The sequence below is a fragment of the Phyllobates terribilis genome, unplaced genomic scaffold (genome assembly GCF_046119375.1).
Source record: "Phyllobates terribilis strain yellow unplaced genomic scaffold, ASM4611937v1 Scaffold_1__5_contigs__length_1240528914, whole genome shotgun sequence".
Lineage (NCBI taxonomy): Eukaryota > Metazoa > Chordata > Amphibia > Anura > Dendrobatidae > Phyllobates > Phyllobates terribilis.
Genome location: NW_027362761.1, coordinates 498,827,683 through 498,845,426, shown reverse-complemented (window position 1 = coordinate 498,845,426; position 17,744 = coordinate 498,827,683). Strand labels below are relative to the sequence as shown.

At 41.9% G+C, this 17,744-nt stretch overlaps 1 protein-coding gene across 2 annotated transcripts in view; it reads right to left on the bottom strand.

The window, feature by feature from the left end:
• Positions 1–17,744, bottom strand: part of TENT2 (terminal nucleotidyltransferase 2) — a 35,100-nt gene that overhangs the window by 11,778 nt on the left and 5,578 nt on the right. The window contains exons 2-9 of one of the 2 annotated variants that reach the window (XM_073680188.1): positions 16,328–16,456; positions 11,923–12,169; positions 10,682–10,796; positions 10,491–10,582; positions 5,165–5,231; positions 3,929–3,995; positions 1,305–1,381; positions 452–580 (exon numbers count right to left, since the gene is read on the bottom strand). In XM_073680188.1, the coding sequence (XP_073536289.1) occupies positions 452–580; positions 1,305–1,381; positions 3,929–3,995; positions 5,165–5,231; positions 10,491–10,582; positions 10,682–10,796; positions 11,923–12,169; positions 16,328–16,456 (923 nt within the window). The remainder of the gene's footprint in view (positions 1–451; positions 581–1,304; positions 1,382–3,928; positions 3,996–5,164; positions 5,232–10,490; positions 10,583–10,681; positions 10,797–11,922; positions 12,170–16,327; positions 16,457–17,744) is intronic. The other variant, XM_073680189.1, reaches the window with a different exon arrangement.

Here is a 17,744-nt window from a genome sequence, read left to right as displayed (position 1 = left end):
ACAGTATTAATCACAAAACTAGGATGGTGAAACGTTGGCCAAATATAGGCTTTTTGACCACCTGTACTAGTCCAGTTGTTAAATATGAAGAAAATTGGAGATGATGTGCTGACGACACTGTCTCACAGCAAGGCAGCTCAGTCCTCTGCAGAGATTTCTTCCCCCTCATTCTAGCCCACTCCCTATTCTCTCACAAAGCCTTCTTGCCTTCTTTGTGCAGCTAATCATGCAAGCAGAGCCTTTCTTCACTAATGATGACTGTACTACTGCCGAGTCAGTGCACAGCTGTGAGTAACAGTCAGGCCCACAGGGAAAAAAGGAGCTCGGCAGAGCGCTCAGCCCCCACAAGATCCGCACACTCTTCACTTTCCAGGCTGAGATCTGTCCTAGTCTCACATCTACCAGAACATTTCTGCACAGTGTACACAAGTGCGTGCAGATTTTTACTTACTTTGTAAATAGTGCAAAACCATCAAAACGAGACTATAGCTGCTTAAGGTTCCTCGGCTGGCATCATTTATACCATGGTGACCGGCCCACCGCTTAATAACCAGGACTAACGGACGAACGCGGCTCTCCGCTGTAGAAGAAGAAAGCATGTTTCAGTGGTAACATGACACATGCAATGCCTTTATATGCTCAGTGGTGTGTCCACTGTATATACTTTACTGTGCAATAGTAAATCTCTCTATTAAAAACTGTACAGATGAGTCTCGTCTAACTAAAGGGAATGGATTGCCTGTAAATGACAGCTTTGCTTTTTTATAAATGAAGAAAAAAAAATGTGTATGTGTAAATAAATAAGAGAGACAGACATTATATAAAACATACTTTTTCCATGTCACTATCTGCATTAAAGTGACCTTCCAGGCTCTCCCTTACTGGTGCCCATTGTCCTCATTATACGTGCAGCAATTCCCTGATTACATTTTTTGCTCACTGGAGGTTTAGTAATCAGCAGCAATGACTGCTCTGTCCTAATTATGCAAATTTAAAAAGCAGCAAGAAAAATAAACAGTGGGTAGTCATCAATCATTACCTATAGGTGCTGAACTTGCATATCGTTTTAAGAGGTCACAGGCCAGCTTAAAAAAAAAATTCTAACATTTAGCAGTTTTCACTGACATGTTCTGTTTCGTAGAGATCACCTCTCAGCAGTCATCTTATCACAGGTGATCTACGAATGGCAATAGGTGATAGTCACAGTTCACCCCCTCCCTCCATGTCATAGAGCCAGCCTGCATCACCCATACAAAAGATTAGACAAATTAATAAAAAAGTTAGGAGACAGATGAGGAACTTACTGTGTGCATACGTTCTTAGAAGGAATGTATTTCTGATTCCCACAACATTGTTTACATTCAAGTCGAACTCCACACCGCTAACAAGAGAAAAAGGCATTGTATGATAGCATCCAGGGATGAGTGAGACCACCATATATACACTATCCATGAACAGCTAACAGCCATCACATACCAGTGCAGCGGAGACTGCAACATAACCTGCTCAATAGCCTAATGGGAATATTAGATGTTTGACTGTAAGAAGATGCTAATATGTCACAATGGAGGCCTATACTGAGCAAAGCACTATACAGCAAGAGCCATGATGTGCAAAATCAATCTCACTTTCATTACCACAACCTAAACTAGTGGGATACAACTTGCCAGCGAGACTCAGCACATCACAGTCTGTACTGCACCGAATAATGTCGCCGAACAAGAGAGGGAGTATTGAGAATGCTTTAGGAAATAGGTTTCCTTATGCAGAACAACATTTCGGATTCTTTCAGATGATCCATGCCAGCAGGCTGAAGGCAATGTTGTAAGCTCTCATAATTATCAAGCAGTCTGCTGACTGCTACCAAGTAGCAAATCACTGGATTTTACATGTACAAGCAGGACAGTGAGCCGAGTCATTCATTGATTGCGCACAAGTTATTCAGGTGCTAGGGAAGACCAAAAGGAATTGGGCTTTTGCTGTATATGCAATTGCTTAAAGGGAACCTGTCACCAGCAAAAACGCTATTAACTTGCAGATATGGGGTTAATCTGCAGGTTAATAGCGTTACTAACCTGTCCGGCGCCTGCAAATAGCTGAACGCTCCAGGGAGAAAATGACCTCATTCTTCCAGGTAGCGGTCCGGTTTCAGTCACAGGGCGGTGCAAGCGCTGGTTCAGTCACCGCTCTATGAGCCACAGGGCGGCCCTCATGGCAGATCAGCAATGTCTCCTGCAGACCCCCCGGTTGTCATGCAAACCCAATCATGTGACAGGGACGCCCATGGACGGAGTTCGTGACGAGCTTCCGCTGCGATCACGTTAAATGCTGCGGTCAGAGATTGACAGTGGCATTTAACTTGTTAACAGCCGCGCTATTACACCCGCGGCTGTAAGGGGGGATTAGGCAGATCAGATAAGCGGTCATGTGCCTATACGTCAAATGTCTAGAAGGGGTAAATACACAGGCAAAAGATGAGCTCTAGCCCTTCATGAAGTTGATGCATTACATATGTTCTTCCACATACATCCACTACAAGTGCAAATTCATTGCGGATGTCACCGTGGCTTTGAGTCAAAATTCACAGCAAAACCATTTGGTGCAGTTTTTGCCCCAGTACATGTTTAAGAAAGCTAGTTTATTCACTAAACGCATGTTCACTATTTTTGCACTTTTTCTTTGCTCTTTATGGATGAAAAAAAAGCTGCAAGAATTGACATGATGCAGATTTCAAAGACGCAGCAGTTCTCAAATTCAGTCAGAAAAAAAAAACAAGCGCGTGCATGATATTTCTGAAAGCTCATAGCATTTGCTGGTACTACAAAAAGCAGCTTTTCATTTCCATTAAGAAATGATGAAAAAAAACACAACATGTGAACATAGTCTAAAGAGAGTCTTCATAAAAGGGAATCTGTCATGTCAAAAATAGCAATTATTCTGTAGATATCAAGGTTAATCTGCATGTTCATAGCCTTCTAAAGACGTGAGGACGCCACACTGAAAGCCCGGCCAACAGGAGGAAATCAACCTTATTCCTCCTGGCATCCCCCGGCTTTCAGTCATAGAGGCGCGGCGTCAGTCACCACATAGTGAATGGCAGCTGTAACTACACTTTGGGCACTGATTGACAGCTAACCCAGCTGTCAGTCAGTGCCAGGGCATGGTTACAGCCGCCACTCACTATGTTCTGAGCGGTGGCTGAAGTCGCACCTTCACAACTGAAAGCTGGAGGAATAAAGTTCATTTTGTCCCAGCAGCCAAGCTATCAGTGTGGCGTCTGGGCAGCTTTATAACACTATTAACCTGAAAATTAACTCCATATCCGCAGGTTAATAGCGTTTAAGACATGCTCCCTTTAAGCCCTTCACGACCTTGGGATTTTCCATTTTTGCATTTTCATTTTTTGCTCCCCTTTTTCCCAAAGCCATAACGGTTTTTATTTTTCCATTACTATGGCAAAAAAAGGGGGGGTGATTTGAACTTCTATATTTTTAAAAAAAACATTTTTTTTTCACTTTTTACCTGCTTCAATAGTTTCTTAAGGAGACTTGAAGCTGCGATCTTCTGATCGCTTGTGTTACACATATGTAGCAAAAATCATCATCTGCTATGAATGCTGGCCACGGGCCGGCAGTCATAGCAGATCAGCAATGACAAGCATGATCAAATCAGCTGCCATAAGCTGGAAGAGATGCGAGCTCACCACCTGAGCCCGCATCAAAGGGGCATACACAAGCTATGGTGTACCTATACATCATAGGTTGTGAAGGAGTTAAATAGGGATCACTTACCAATCCGCGTTGCAGGTCCAAGTCAGTGACAATTGCATCCAGAAAACTACAACACAGCCCTACTGTTTTTAACAAAGCGATATGCCATAAATCCAAATGATGAGCGTATAACACAGGGTAAGTTAGTACTGACTTACCTGACTTTGTCCCTGAATTTTACAATTGGCACTTTTGCTCTAATTAGTTGAGGTCTTTCAATATAACCTGGGAAAGAAAAAATAATGTGTATATAACAGTTTGTCGTGTGAACTAAAATTAATATTGATAATCAGATATTTCACATGAAAACTTGACTTAAAGGGAATCAGTCAGTAGGATCACACCTCCTAAACCACCTATATAGGAATTTATGCAATAGAAAATTAAATAAAATGATATCTTGTTATCTGTGATCCAAGGTCTTATTCCAGAAAAATCCATGTTTTTCTTAATATGTAAATTAGCTGTTAAGATCTATCGGTCGGACAGCGATCTCCCTGAGAATCTGCCTCCAGAGATTATTTTAAATAAAAAGGAAGTGTTATCAGTGTCAGGAGAGCAGACTGTCAGTCATTACATGTCTCACACTGGTAAAGGTCTCATTTCATTTAAAATAATCTCTGAAGGCAGATTATCAGATGATCTATGTCCGGCACATAGATCCTAACAGCTCATGTACATATTAAAAGAAATGTGAATTTCTCTGTAATAAGACATCGGATCGCAGATATCAAGATATCATTTTATTCAACGTTCTATGACCTTCATGCCCATGTAGTTGGATTTAGAGGATAGATCCTGTTGAATGATTGACAATTTTTCCTATAATGTAGGTAATTAGGGCTAAAAATCTTTACTGCAATTGGGTTTCATTATGTTCTACAGCATCTATTGCTGTCAGCAGTATGACTTGGCTGTGAATCCATCAGACAGCCCACTATGACAGTCTGTATGTCAGTCTGTAACTGTTATCTGTCTTTTTCTGAACTCCTCTCAGCTGATTTATGACCACACACTACATTAAAATAGAACGTGGAGGGAATTAAAAGCCCGTAAAAGGTGCAATTGAAAAAATATTTTTACTCCCAAAGAGTAGATAGAGATGAGTGAACCCGAATTTTAAAGTTCAGGGTTCGTATCGGATATTAAGTATCCGATGCTGAACTCCGAACATGGACTTCTGTCAGAAGACCGTTTTACTGTTCATCAATGTCCAGAGTTCGGGAGTGAAGAGATTCTTTCCAGCTCCAAAGTTCAGGTCCCCATTGATTTCAACGGGGTTTGGGTTCATTTTCAAGTTCGGGTACAGTTCTGGCACCCGAACCGAACTTTGGACTAAAGTTCAGTAGGGTACCAGAACCCGAATTTCCATGAATCCGCTCATCCTTACTTACCAAGTCTAGTGTAGAAGTGTTTTTGGAGTAAGCTGAGTATATGCCTGGCTTCTGTTTTCTGATTCATCTGTATTGGGAGAGAAAAATACACACAGGGTCAACTCCATAAAGAAAACAGCAAAATGAATTTAAAAAAATCTGATTTTTAGTCAAGAATAAAGAATGTGTATGACACAATCAAGAAATCAGAAGCGCCAAGGGGGTTGGTCAATTTTGGCTAAATCTCCACAATGCTGTAAACGGTTTTGTACCAAACCAAGCAGTAAATCCCCCTCTTCTTCCCTACACTGCATGTTAAGAGCCCGTTACCACTAATTAGCAGTGTGAACACTGGATAGAGCCACTGTGGTGTCCACAGCAATCAATATGGCAGATGTCACATAGGGCAACACATGACTGCTTTTCTGGCTCTGCAATGTATGGGGGCATGGGTGGGCAGCAACTAAACTGCAAAAAAAAAAAAAAAAAAGTGAACACAAAAACGGGAGAAAAGGTACATGCAAAAAAAGAAAAACTGCACATCTAGAAGAAAATATAGAAAAGGTAACACTTTACTGTTATAACGACAGTTAGACAAAATACGTTTTAAAAACACCATGATGTAAACCACAACGGCCCAGGACCAGTGTGGAGGCCCCACAGACTCAACCAGACCTTCACACACTAAATAGTGAATCCTGGCAGTGATGCACAAAAAACAAGACTAGAATATGGACAAAACAACATGCAAGTAATACCATCAAATACAGAAAAACAACAAGAGGTCTAAGGGGTAACGTTTCTCCTTGTGGAGAGTGACATACCGACTCTGGCACGTCAAGGTAAGGAGGCTTATTCGCCGTGCAATGCTCCTCTGGGAAATTTAATATGCAAATTGCCTCTTCAGAAAAAAAAGAGGACTTGTACTCTATAGCACCACCTATTGGAAGCAGCAATCCTACAAGTCACAATCAACCCTTTAACGAGTCGTGCAACTTAGGATAAAAGCCAAATCAGAATCTCAATTTGCAGACACAGTGTTTCGGGCTGTTGGCTCTCATCAGTGCAAAGTGTGAGATCTGATTTGGCTAGTGAGAGGCTCTAGACTGAGGTCTAAGGGGTAACGTTTTGCCTCGTGGAGAGTGACACGCCGGCTCTGACACGTTAAGGTAAGGCCGTGCAATGGTCCCCTGGGAAATGTAATATGCAAATTGCCTCTGAAGAGGAAATTTGCGCAGAAAAAAACAATACATTTCCATATATGTTTACATGCTGAATGGAATACAATAAATCACACAAATACATACAATAGATTGTTGTACTTTATACCATAGGGCGTTTTTAAAACTTTTTGGAGATGAACTCGACCGCCCCGATTCATTAGGACTGGTATTTTGTATACCTGTCATAATGAGAGGCATGCAGGTATAAGGTGCGCCTAATTCATGAAGAGGCACAAGTCGCTTAATGAATTCGGTGTATCTTATCACTGGTGTGCACCTCGGGGACAGGAGTAACGTTTCTGGCTTAAAGTAAGCCACAACTTTTAATTAATTTGTCGGGTGAGCGCTGAGACACTCCGTTCTGTCCCAATTCTGCCAAAAAATGCAAAAGTTCCTAGAATTTGTTGGTAACTTCACGTTGTGCAAACATTGAGGCATTTGAAGCTGTTTTAAGCCAGAATTCTGGTGTAAATACCTTGATGAATCGGGGTCTATGTCTTTATACCAATAAAATATTACCTTTTCTATATTTTCTTCTGAATGTGCAGCTTCTTTTTTTGCATGTACCCTTTTTCTCAGCTTTCCTGGCTCTACCCTCTTCTGATGCGTGTATCGGCACATGCATTAAATGCACAAAACAAGACGTAGCCGTGAAGCGTGTGATACGTTACATGACTATTAGATTGCTATGGGCACAAACATCAGACAGATGTTACTATAGCAAGCGCACCTTAAGAAAGTTCAAGGGCGCTGACTACTACTTGGACAACATTTTCTTAAATACTGTGGTCCTCAGTGTAAAATAAAAAACACCTTCTCACCTCCTGCACCGGCACAGTCCCAGCCATACTGACAAGAGATCTCCCAGCGCTCACGTGACATTGTTATGCCACGTGAGCACTGCAGACAATCAGCAGCTGCTAATGGACTGCAGCGCTTACACTTCCCTCAGACAAATGGTTTTAAAGTGAACATTGGCTTCAAACAGATCCCGTGCACTGTAGGTTCGCTATGGCTATTTTATATGCTTTGTCTCTATGCGATCTTTGCACTCGCACAAGTATTAAAGAAGCTTCAACGTTCTGCAAAGGTAAAATAGCAAGAAATATTTCACCATATTGATTTTATTCAAAAATGTTAAATATAGACTGTATATCGCCCAAATGTCACACAGTGAACAAGAAAGACTACACAGCGGAAGTAAAAATGCTGATGCTCCAGTACCCCTCGTGTCACACTGAAATTCTTGGAGAAGTACTACTTCCTCAATATGTAGAAAATCAAAACTAAAATATTTCACCCAAACTCAATTTTGGGTACACATCATCCAAATCATAATAGATATTCACTACCTACGTCAATTTTCACCTTCATTATTATATCCTGAAAAGTGTCACTCACTGACAAATTAAAGTGTAGCTCTAGACAGGGGGAGCCGACCATACAACAGCAGATGTTTCACAGGAGACATTTACAATGTTGTAATAGTTGTGACCAATGCTATACTTTTACCACCTATGCCTAGGTACAAGAGGAAAAATAGAAACCTTGGAGGGTCACGTGTGAAAGGCAAAAGTCAGCAATACAGTTGACTTTGCAAGTGTATATAGATACAGGAGCAGTACAGTACGCGGCTGATTTACTAATTTACAAGCTTCAGAAACTGGGTTTAATTTGAGCCAAAAATAATTCTTATGGCTTGCGCCACATTTACTATGTTTTAGACATGTTTTCCAACAAGCTTGACAAGGGGGGAAAGCCTATGGGAAAGTAGTTAGAGAAAGAAGTGTGGCCTAAATTGTGATTCTTTGCACCGAAAAAGCACTACAATGTGGCACGACTTGGCTAAAGTAAGCAGACTTACAAGTGGAGTAAACTTTAAGGAGCCAAATTTATCAAACATCACCATTTTGATAAGTCTGGTGCATTTTAAGAAGGTCTAGTCTCAAACCCTGTTCACACTGATTTTCTGCACTGCATTCAGCGATTCCACTTCAAATCCCCTAAAGAAACACAAATTTAGTTCATTCAATAGAACACATGGTCGGCACCACTGCTATAAACTGGATCAATTTACAGGGATATATGCGCTCTCTACATTCGTGGTGCTCAATACAGATGCAGAGTCCGCTATGGAATCCCAAAGAATAAATTGGCATGCTCGATCAGCATATAGCAAGCAAACCTGCTGATCGGTTTACTCGTGTATACCTCCTGACTATGGAAGAAGCTTACAAATAGCTGCTGTCATTCTACGTCTACGTGCAGAGCGCCAATTTATTCTTTGGGATTGTGATAAGCGGAGTTCACATGAACTCTATTCGCGTCACTGCAGTCTATGGTCCTGACGGAAGCTTCAGCCAGAGACCTGAACAAACTGCAAAAAAGCAGTGCAAACATAGCCTAAGGCTGTGTGCCCACTATGCGTTTCTGCAGCGGAATTGCCGTTGCGGAAACGCTTAAAAGCTTCAAAAACGCTGGGAAGAAGGTCTGCAATGGTCCCCAATGACAATCCACATGTGCTGTGCACATGCTGCGGAAATTTCCACTGTGGATTATCATTGCGGAAAAATACGCAGCACTACCAATTATTTTGCGGAATCGGGCGTTTTCGCCGCCAATGGCTTGCATTGGATCGCATAATATCCACATAACTACATGCGGATATCATGCGGTTCAATTTGTGGATGGTACCCGGGTCTGGAGAAGAGGAGACTCTCCTCCAGACCCGGGTACCATAGTACCTGTAAAAAAAAAGAATAAAATAAAAAATATACATTATACTCACCTTCTGATGGCCCCCGGTCTTCATAGTGATCCGTCCTGGCTCGCCGGCAGCTCAAGATGGTCTAAAAGGACCTGTCACAACGTCATTTAGTCATGTAACGGGTCATGCGACCGCTGATGTCGGCGGTCACGTGATCCGTCACATGACTAAATGACGTCATGGAAGGTCCTTTTAGACCACAGCTAGACACCAGGGACACCGGAAGGATCAGATAAGGACACCGGGGGCCATCGGAAGGGGAGTATAATATTTATTTTTTACCATTCTTTCGGTCACACTATATAAATCCATGCCATTTGCATGGATTTATATAGTGTGACCAAGTTGTCAAGCACTTTCCAAGTGATGCTAAAATCGCTTGGAAAGCTCTTGACAACCCGCATGGGGAAACGCATGTGAAGAACGCTTCACATCCGCATGTCCCTGGCAGGAAAACGCATGTACAATCCGCATGTACAATCCGCATGCGTTTTTTCTGCCAGGGAGATGCAGAAACGCTCAGGAAAAATCCGGAGCATTTCTGCATTGTGGGAACTTAGCCTAAGACTGAGTAAACTTGGACTACGTTCCCACATGTGTTTTTTTTCAGTCAGAAATCTGAATCAAAACTGATCTCTGGCAGGAAATCAGCTGCGTCAAATCTGCAGGCTTCGTTGCGTTTTTTCACTGTCCTTCTGTCTCTATTTACACATGTACATAAAGTTCTGCGAAAAAAATGAACCCCATTCTATTTTTCCATCAAAAATGCAAGTGCGTGTTTTGCTACGTTTTTTTCACCACCCATTAATTCCTATTGGTGAAAAAAATGCAGAAAGAAGTGACATGCTCCATTTTCCAAGAACACAACCAAGGCAAAAAATATGCAGCAAAAAAACACAAGATGTGGGAACAGAGACTTTGGTGGTACTGCAAAACACAGCGGAAAATTTGCATAAAAATCTGCAGCAAAATATGCTGAAAGACACAAAGTGTGGGAACATAGCCTACAAGTTAGATAACTTCAGTAAATCAGCCCCTCTTTTCTTTTATATCTTTGTCCCAGGAAAAGGAAAGCCTATGTACGACCCAGCCAAAGTAGTAGTTATTAAGTTTCTATAGCCATGCAAGACGTTGTACAATTAATGTGTTAATCTATAAAAGCCTTATGAACCTTTATAGGATTGGAGATCAGTGGAAGGAATGCCACGCAAAAAAAACTAAATACAATTCTTTACATATTAATTTGTTGTGTAAACAGGTACAATGTACGTGTTTTCAAGCCCTCAGATTTTTACTTGTGTTTTATACTTTTTTTTTTGCCAGTGATGTGAAACTTATTAAACACTTCAGGACTCACCGGCTCATCTTTTATAACTAAACACAAATCTGCATCACTGCTTCTTGTGCCAAAGCCGTTAAGCGATGAACCAACCAGGTACAGTCTGCTCTCTGCAAAAAGTACAAGAGGGTAATTATGATACAAGTACTACAATGGGCAGATCATAAAACTACAAGAACATTCATGAAACTCTGCTCTTTTGTACATACGGGGAAATATTTGCTGAATTTCCCTCTGGAGTTCTGCCCGACAGATATCTTTCTTCTTCAAGTCAGAGATTTGCTGTTGACAAGCTTGAAACAAGTCCAGGATCTGCTGACTCAGCTAAGAGAGAGAACAGCAGAATCACTGGTTTTATTATACAGCAGCCCCCAAAAGACTTCCAATAGAGCGTGCACTCACATTGCTTCCTGATACAGTGCAAGCTTCTCTAAGACTTGGATACACATGGTAGAAACAGTTTCAGGCTAGATGCAGACGACCATGTATTAGCTCATCCGAGAGAATAGGGTCGATTATGCAAATCACACTATGATCAGAGTTTGATCATAGTGTGATCTGATTCTCTCGGATGCGAAGATTGAGAAAGAAATTTCTCCACCTTCTCCATTCTGCGAAAATCAGGCTGCACTCAGATGTCATCCGAGTGCAGTCCGATGGTTTCCACTGACTTGCATGACCGAGTGCGATCCGAATATCAGATTAAACTCGGGCATACAGTGATTTTTTTTCCTTGGACAGGTGTGATCCAAGGAAGAAAAAAAAAGTCCCATTGATTAACATTGGTCTCAGTGTGATTGATATTTTGTCAGATCGCACGCTGACCAATAATATGCTCGTCTGCACCTGCCCTTATGGTAACATCAGTGGCCCACATTTATTATCATCATGAATTACAGATAAAGGAGAATGGCACCTTAGCAATGTGAATGCACTAAAGTTGGTGCAAAACAATTTACAAGACCCAGTCCCACGGGCCAGTTCAGTAAACTGTGGCATACCTTCTGGTTTTCTTTTGATTAACCAACATGGTGCAACGTCATCAGTGCGGCCTGACACACGTGACGTTGCGCCAGACCAGCTAATCAAAAGAAGAGCTGCTGATGCCAATAGGGAAGAGGCGATTCTCAGGGTTTCCATCTGACAGCCACAGAATACTGAGCTGGCCGCTGCACAATCGATTTGTGCCAACTCTAGTTTTCATATCTTAAATCTGATGCATTTGAAGTATGATACTACGCTTAGCCGTACATTCACAACACTAAATTGTGCTTTTGATGTAAAAATTTTGATGATTAAACTTAATAAATGTGGGCCAGTATGTGTCAGTAACTCAGAATAATCTATGGAAACACTATGCAGATCTGAGCCTATGACTCCAGTTCTGTAAAGGATGTATTTTCTAAGTAACTCCAGAATGATTAAGACAGATTGCTGTTTCTGATTTTACCTTGTCATTAGCAACAGGCAAAGTGGTTTCTACGTCGTCAAATAGCCAGGAATCAGCTGAGGATGAAACTTGACTATTTACATCAGAGCTCTGAAGAGACTGCCGCAATGGCAACCCATCAAAGGAATAATAGAAGTCGTCTCTTAAAGGCACTGACTGGTGAACGATGGATGAAGGCGACTGCTGAGGAGACTGAAACCTCTGCCTCTTCAGATCATACTGGTTAATCCCCTCATCACTTCTCCTCCTGGAAGAAAAAGCAAAGAGAAAAAAAAAACACAAAATGCATCTTACTACCCCGGACACCACCACCAGATGACGAGCGACTGAAAGCTTATATCCATGTGCATGATGGACAGTCATTGTGAGGGCACCACTGATACACATAGGTTCAAGTGAAGAAGCAAACTGGGGGAGACTCTTACCGTAATAGTGATTCAATATGGAGAAACTGTCTAAGTAAAAAGGGTAATCTGGGCAAAAGAGAACCTAAATTCACTGTTCACATCTTGACACTACACATACGAGATGATTCACTACAAAGCTATGATTAGACCTTAAATTTCAGTCCAAATCTTACAGGCATGAAATGCTGCAATATTAGCCTTTGTTCACATCTGGTTTCCATAACTTGCCCTGCACCGAGCATATGCCAAAGGGTGATCTTTTGCCACATGATGTTTTTGGATGTGTGGCCTTTTTTCCCCCCTTTCCTTTTACAGAAAGTAAAAACTTTTTTTTTTTTTTTATCTTAACAATCCAGTGAATGGCAGCCAAATGCCTATTGAGCGGCATGTGTAGGAGGACGGCGACGGAAGCAAAAAACTGATGTGAACAGAGCCTGAGCCTCCATCTGTTTAATTATAAATTGGGAGGAAACAAGCAAACCTACAATATAAACATATACCAAAACTCTAGAAAATTAGTTTGGGGTTCAAGGACAAAAGTGCACGACAAAAACTAAATTTTCAGTTTGCACCAAAAAGGTTGGGCAGATAAATAGGATTCTTATAGGTGCCATGGGTTAAGTACTACAACCTCTGGCAAAAACTATGGAGTCACCGGGCTCGGAGGATGTTTATTCAGTTGTTTAATGTTGTTGAAAAAAAAAAGCAGATTACAGACATGGCACAAAACTAAAGTCATTTCAAATGGCAACTGGGATGAAACTGGAGTCAATGTCTGACCGAACTGTAAGAAACCGCCTAAAGGAAATGGGATTTACATACAGAAAAGCTAAACATAAGCCATCATTAACACCTAAACAGAAAAAAACAAGGTTACAATGGGCTAAGGAAAAGCAATCGTGGACTGTGGATGACTGGATGAAAGTCATATTCAGTGATGAATCGTGAATATGCATTGGGCAAGGTGATGATGCTGGAACTTTTGTTTGGTGCCGTTCCAATGAGATTTATAAAGATGACTGCATGAAGAGAACATGCAAATTTCACAGTCATTGATGATATGGGGCTGCATGTCAGGTAAAGGCACTGGGTAGATGGCTGTCATTACATCTTCAATAAATGCCCAAGTTTACATTGATATTTTGGACAGTTTTATTATCCCATCAATTGAGAGGATGTTTAGGGATGAAGACATCATTTTTCAAGATGATAATGCATCCTGCCATAGAGCAAAAACTGTGAAAATATTCCTTGAAAGAAGACACATAAGGTCAATGTCATGGCCTGCAAATAGTCCGGATCTCAATCCAATTGAAAATCTTTGGTGGAAGTTGAAGAAAATGGTCCATGACAAGGCTCCAACCTGCAAAGCTGATCTGGCAACAGCAATCAGAGAAAGTTGGAGCCAGATTGATGAAGACTACTGTTTGTCACTCATTAAGTCCATGCCTCAGAGACTGCAAGCTGTTATTAAAGCCAGAGGTGGTGCAACAAAATACTAGTGATGTATTGGAGTGTTCTTTTGTGTGTTTGTTTTTCATGATTCCATAATTTTTTCCTCAGAATTGAGTGATTCCATAATTTTTTCCCTCTGCTTGGTCTGAAAAAAATTACCCTTACTGAGTACCACATTTTTTTCTTGATTTATTTTAGTGTTTCTTAAAGCCCTAAAGTTGCCATTTGAAATGACTTTAGTTTTGTGCCATGTCTGTGATCTGCTTTTTTATTCAACAACTGAATGAACATCCTCAGAGCCCGGTGATTCCATCATTTTTGCCAGGGGTTGTACATAGCAAACACAATGTTATACGGCTCCAGTAGAGAACTCCGCATTCACTCGCATTATAAAACCATAAGGAATATGGAGCAAGAACATACAGAGATCGCTCGAGGACTGGTGTTTTTGCATCTTTGAAATTAAGTAATAGAGAACAAGGCTCCCTTGTTTCATGTGATGGGGGACTGGACCATAATGTATAACAAGAGCGCATGAGTGGCCATATCTATAAGGTAAAATGACATCAGTGCCAAAAGGATTAGCTTCTGAAATGTCTGACTAGTGAAAATCTATGGGTACGTCAGCATATGCCCAACACAGGCATGACATGAACATAGCCGAAGAAAGCCAGGCTTGATCGAGGTCTATGAGGAAAAAAAACAAACATATCACACCATTACATCTGGAAAGGCTTATTTTGATTTAACAAGCAGCTGTAAGCGCCCCGTGGAGATCCTGATGTGCCTCACAACTGCATCCTCCAAGGACACTTATAATCCAGGTGGTACACATGAGACATCTGTATGCGGCTTGCTTACAATGAAAAATACACTAAGGCCAGGACCACAGGTTACAATCACTACATGAAAAGACAGATTACAGAAAAACGAATGACTGCTTCCATAAGATGTTACCATATAGAAACACTATGCATCCACAGCCACACCACCAACAATAAGGAGCAGCAGAAGAATTGGGAAACTCTTAACACAATAAGTCAGTAATGGAAAAAAAACACAGATCTCATTTAAGTCTCATGATGCATTGGACAAAACAAAAACAAAGTCTCACAACTACAAGGTTATAGCGCCACACAGAGGCCACGGTCAGATATGGCGAAATTGCAAATGTGCACAAACACACAACACATGAGGCTTCCTCCCAAATGGGGTGTACACGTAGCAATATATAAACATGCAGCAAATTCTGAACTCTAATGCATATTCATTACATTGTAGAAAAAAACCTGCAGAATTTCACTCCATGTTTCACCAACTGAAATACATAGGGTGAAGCCTGCAACAGATCAGCAGGGAGAATAGTCACTACGAGTGCTCTTAGCTTACATTAAAAAATGTAAGCCGACTATTTCCTCCAATTGCCACGGCTCAACTAATTCTGGAACAGCTTTTCTTTTTCTTCTGTGCCCCTCTGTTCCAAAGTTATGTCCCCCAGTAACGGAGGTGCAAATTTTCCATTCAACCAACGGGGCGTGTACCACAGAAGTTCTCTGTGGGCGTGGCCATGTTATCATTGGCAGTGTCAGAGGTGAAACCGCAAAAGCCCATTGGAGTTCTGTGATACACGCCCAGTTGTTAAATTGAAAATTTGAAACTTTATTTCCGGGCGGAAATAACTTTGGACCTAGGAAACTCAGAAGAAAAAGAAAATCTGTTCTAGGGTGGAGCAGCGCCAACTGGGGAGGTACTCATCGAAAGGTCCTCTATAAAATGAGGAAAACCGCTGTGAACTGGCACTCATCCCGTTTCTGGCTATACTAGTCTAAGTATGGAAAACCAATATTTTTAGGGACAAAGCAAAATGCATGATTTATCAATGTGACCATCCCAATTTTCTGGCAATAAAGACTCAAAAACCATGGCGCACACCATCACTGCGACTTTCTTAATTTTCTACGGCTCGATTTTATTTTATTTTTTAGGTGTGAGGTGCTTACTTTAATTGAAGCCAGAAAGTTGTGCAAATTATAACGCAAATCTATGCCAGTCCATGGTTTGCATAGATTTTATTTTCCAGCGCATGCAAAGCAGGCAACACACCAAATCTTTTAAGAGGTGAGCGCCTCAATATCAGGTGCCTCTTACTCCAGAGGTACCGGTTATTTATTAAGACTGGTGTAGACCAGTCCAGCCTTAATAAATCCCCCTTAACATGTCTACTGCTCAGAATACTGATGCAGACATTAACATTACTGAGAACTGTAAAAAGATAATTATAATTAGAATAACCCACACAAGAACCTTCACAGACATCATGAATGCCCCCATGTCAAATACTGGAAAAAAGTCTTCTATTTTTTATGGTTGGTAATCCAGTCCAGCACCGGTCGGCCAAATAAATGAATACTCACAAACTGACAACTCCAGAACTTATTGTGACAGGCGAATGTCCGGATCATACAGCATCTACCTATTCACATACACAGATGAAAACTAGAGAATACAACAAGCAGCTGATGGTGACAACTGGGGGCACTTACTTCCTGTTTTGGAATGGTGAAGGTGAAGAGACCGGATTGATTAAGGGGCTGCGAGTGCCAAGAGCCCATGGTTGTGTGGTCACCGGTGGCATTGTCAGGACATTCCCACTCATCAGCATCCTAGAGAGGCTAAAATAGTTAATGTTATCAAACAAGTTGCATCTAACATACATAGATTACATGCACACTTTACAAAATGTGTCAAGCAACCCTGCTCCTCCCTTAGAGCCAAATGACTACAAATGGGCCCGATATAGTCAGATACCGTCCACATGAACTTGGCATGAAGCACGGCACAGTTAGAAGAGGGTAACACATGACAGCAGGATTAAACTACATAGGGTTTAACTATAGGGACACATTTGTCTGCAGCGGGGGAAGTATACAGCAAAATATTTCAATCTTCTATTGTCAAAGTGATTTCATTTGTCATTTTAGATGCATAGGGACCAAAAAATGTTTGCAAATATGGATACCAATGCAGTCTACCATTGGCAGTCACGTGCCTGGCATACTCACTGGCATCACCGCGAGGGCCAGTGATCAGGAGTCAGATGTGAAAGCAACACTTCAGTGCTTTTGAAAAGCAAATAAAAGCAATTGTGCAAGATCAGTAAAATAATTTAGTTTTCCACAAATGACATTTATCACAAAAGTGTCTGATCACTGGGAGTCCCACCGACCTCAGTCTCTAACACTCAATTCAAAGTCTATGGGACAGATGGGGATGGGCTAGCAATGTGCCCGGCTGTCTCAGTGCCAGAGGTTGAATGGAGCCGTTGCGTGCATACATGTCCACTGCTGGTTTCAGATATTTTCACTGTGATTGCGCAGGGAGGATGAACTGGGGATTCTGAACCCAAAGTTATAGTAAATGATAGGGGTCCCAGTAATTATTTAGCACTTATACTATGGGTGATAAATATCCACTGTGAGAAATCCCCTTTAAAGAAGTTGTCCACTACTTTATATTACCCCCCAATGTATCCCCCCGGGGCCCCTAAGACTTTTTGTAAATACCTTATGTTGCTGATACTGCCAGTGGGCGGCACTATCGTTGGCTGCTCACAGGCATCACGTGACCCCGCGCTGACATCACGACAAGTGAGGCGTGACTCAGCGCTGGGGTTCCCGCGGTGGCTGCTGGGTTGTGGGCGGGGTTACCCACCATGTTACACCTAGCATCCACCGCACGTTTTGCCAATGAATGGGGAGAGGCAGAGCGCGTGGTGGATGCCGGGTGTGACGTGGGTGTGTGTGGGGGGGTAACCCCGCCCACAGCCTGGCATCCACCTGGAACGCTGAAGACAAAGACCCCCGGCTGCTGCCAGCACTTGTCGTGACATCAGCGGATGTCAGAGCCGGCAGCAGCCGGGGGTCACGTGATGCCTGTGAGCGGCCAGTGATAGCGCCGCTC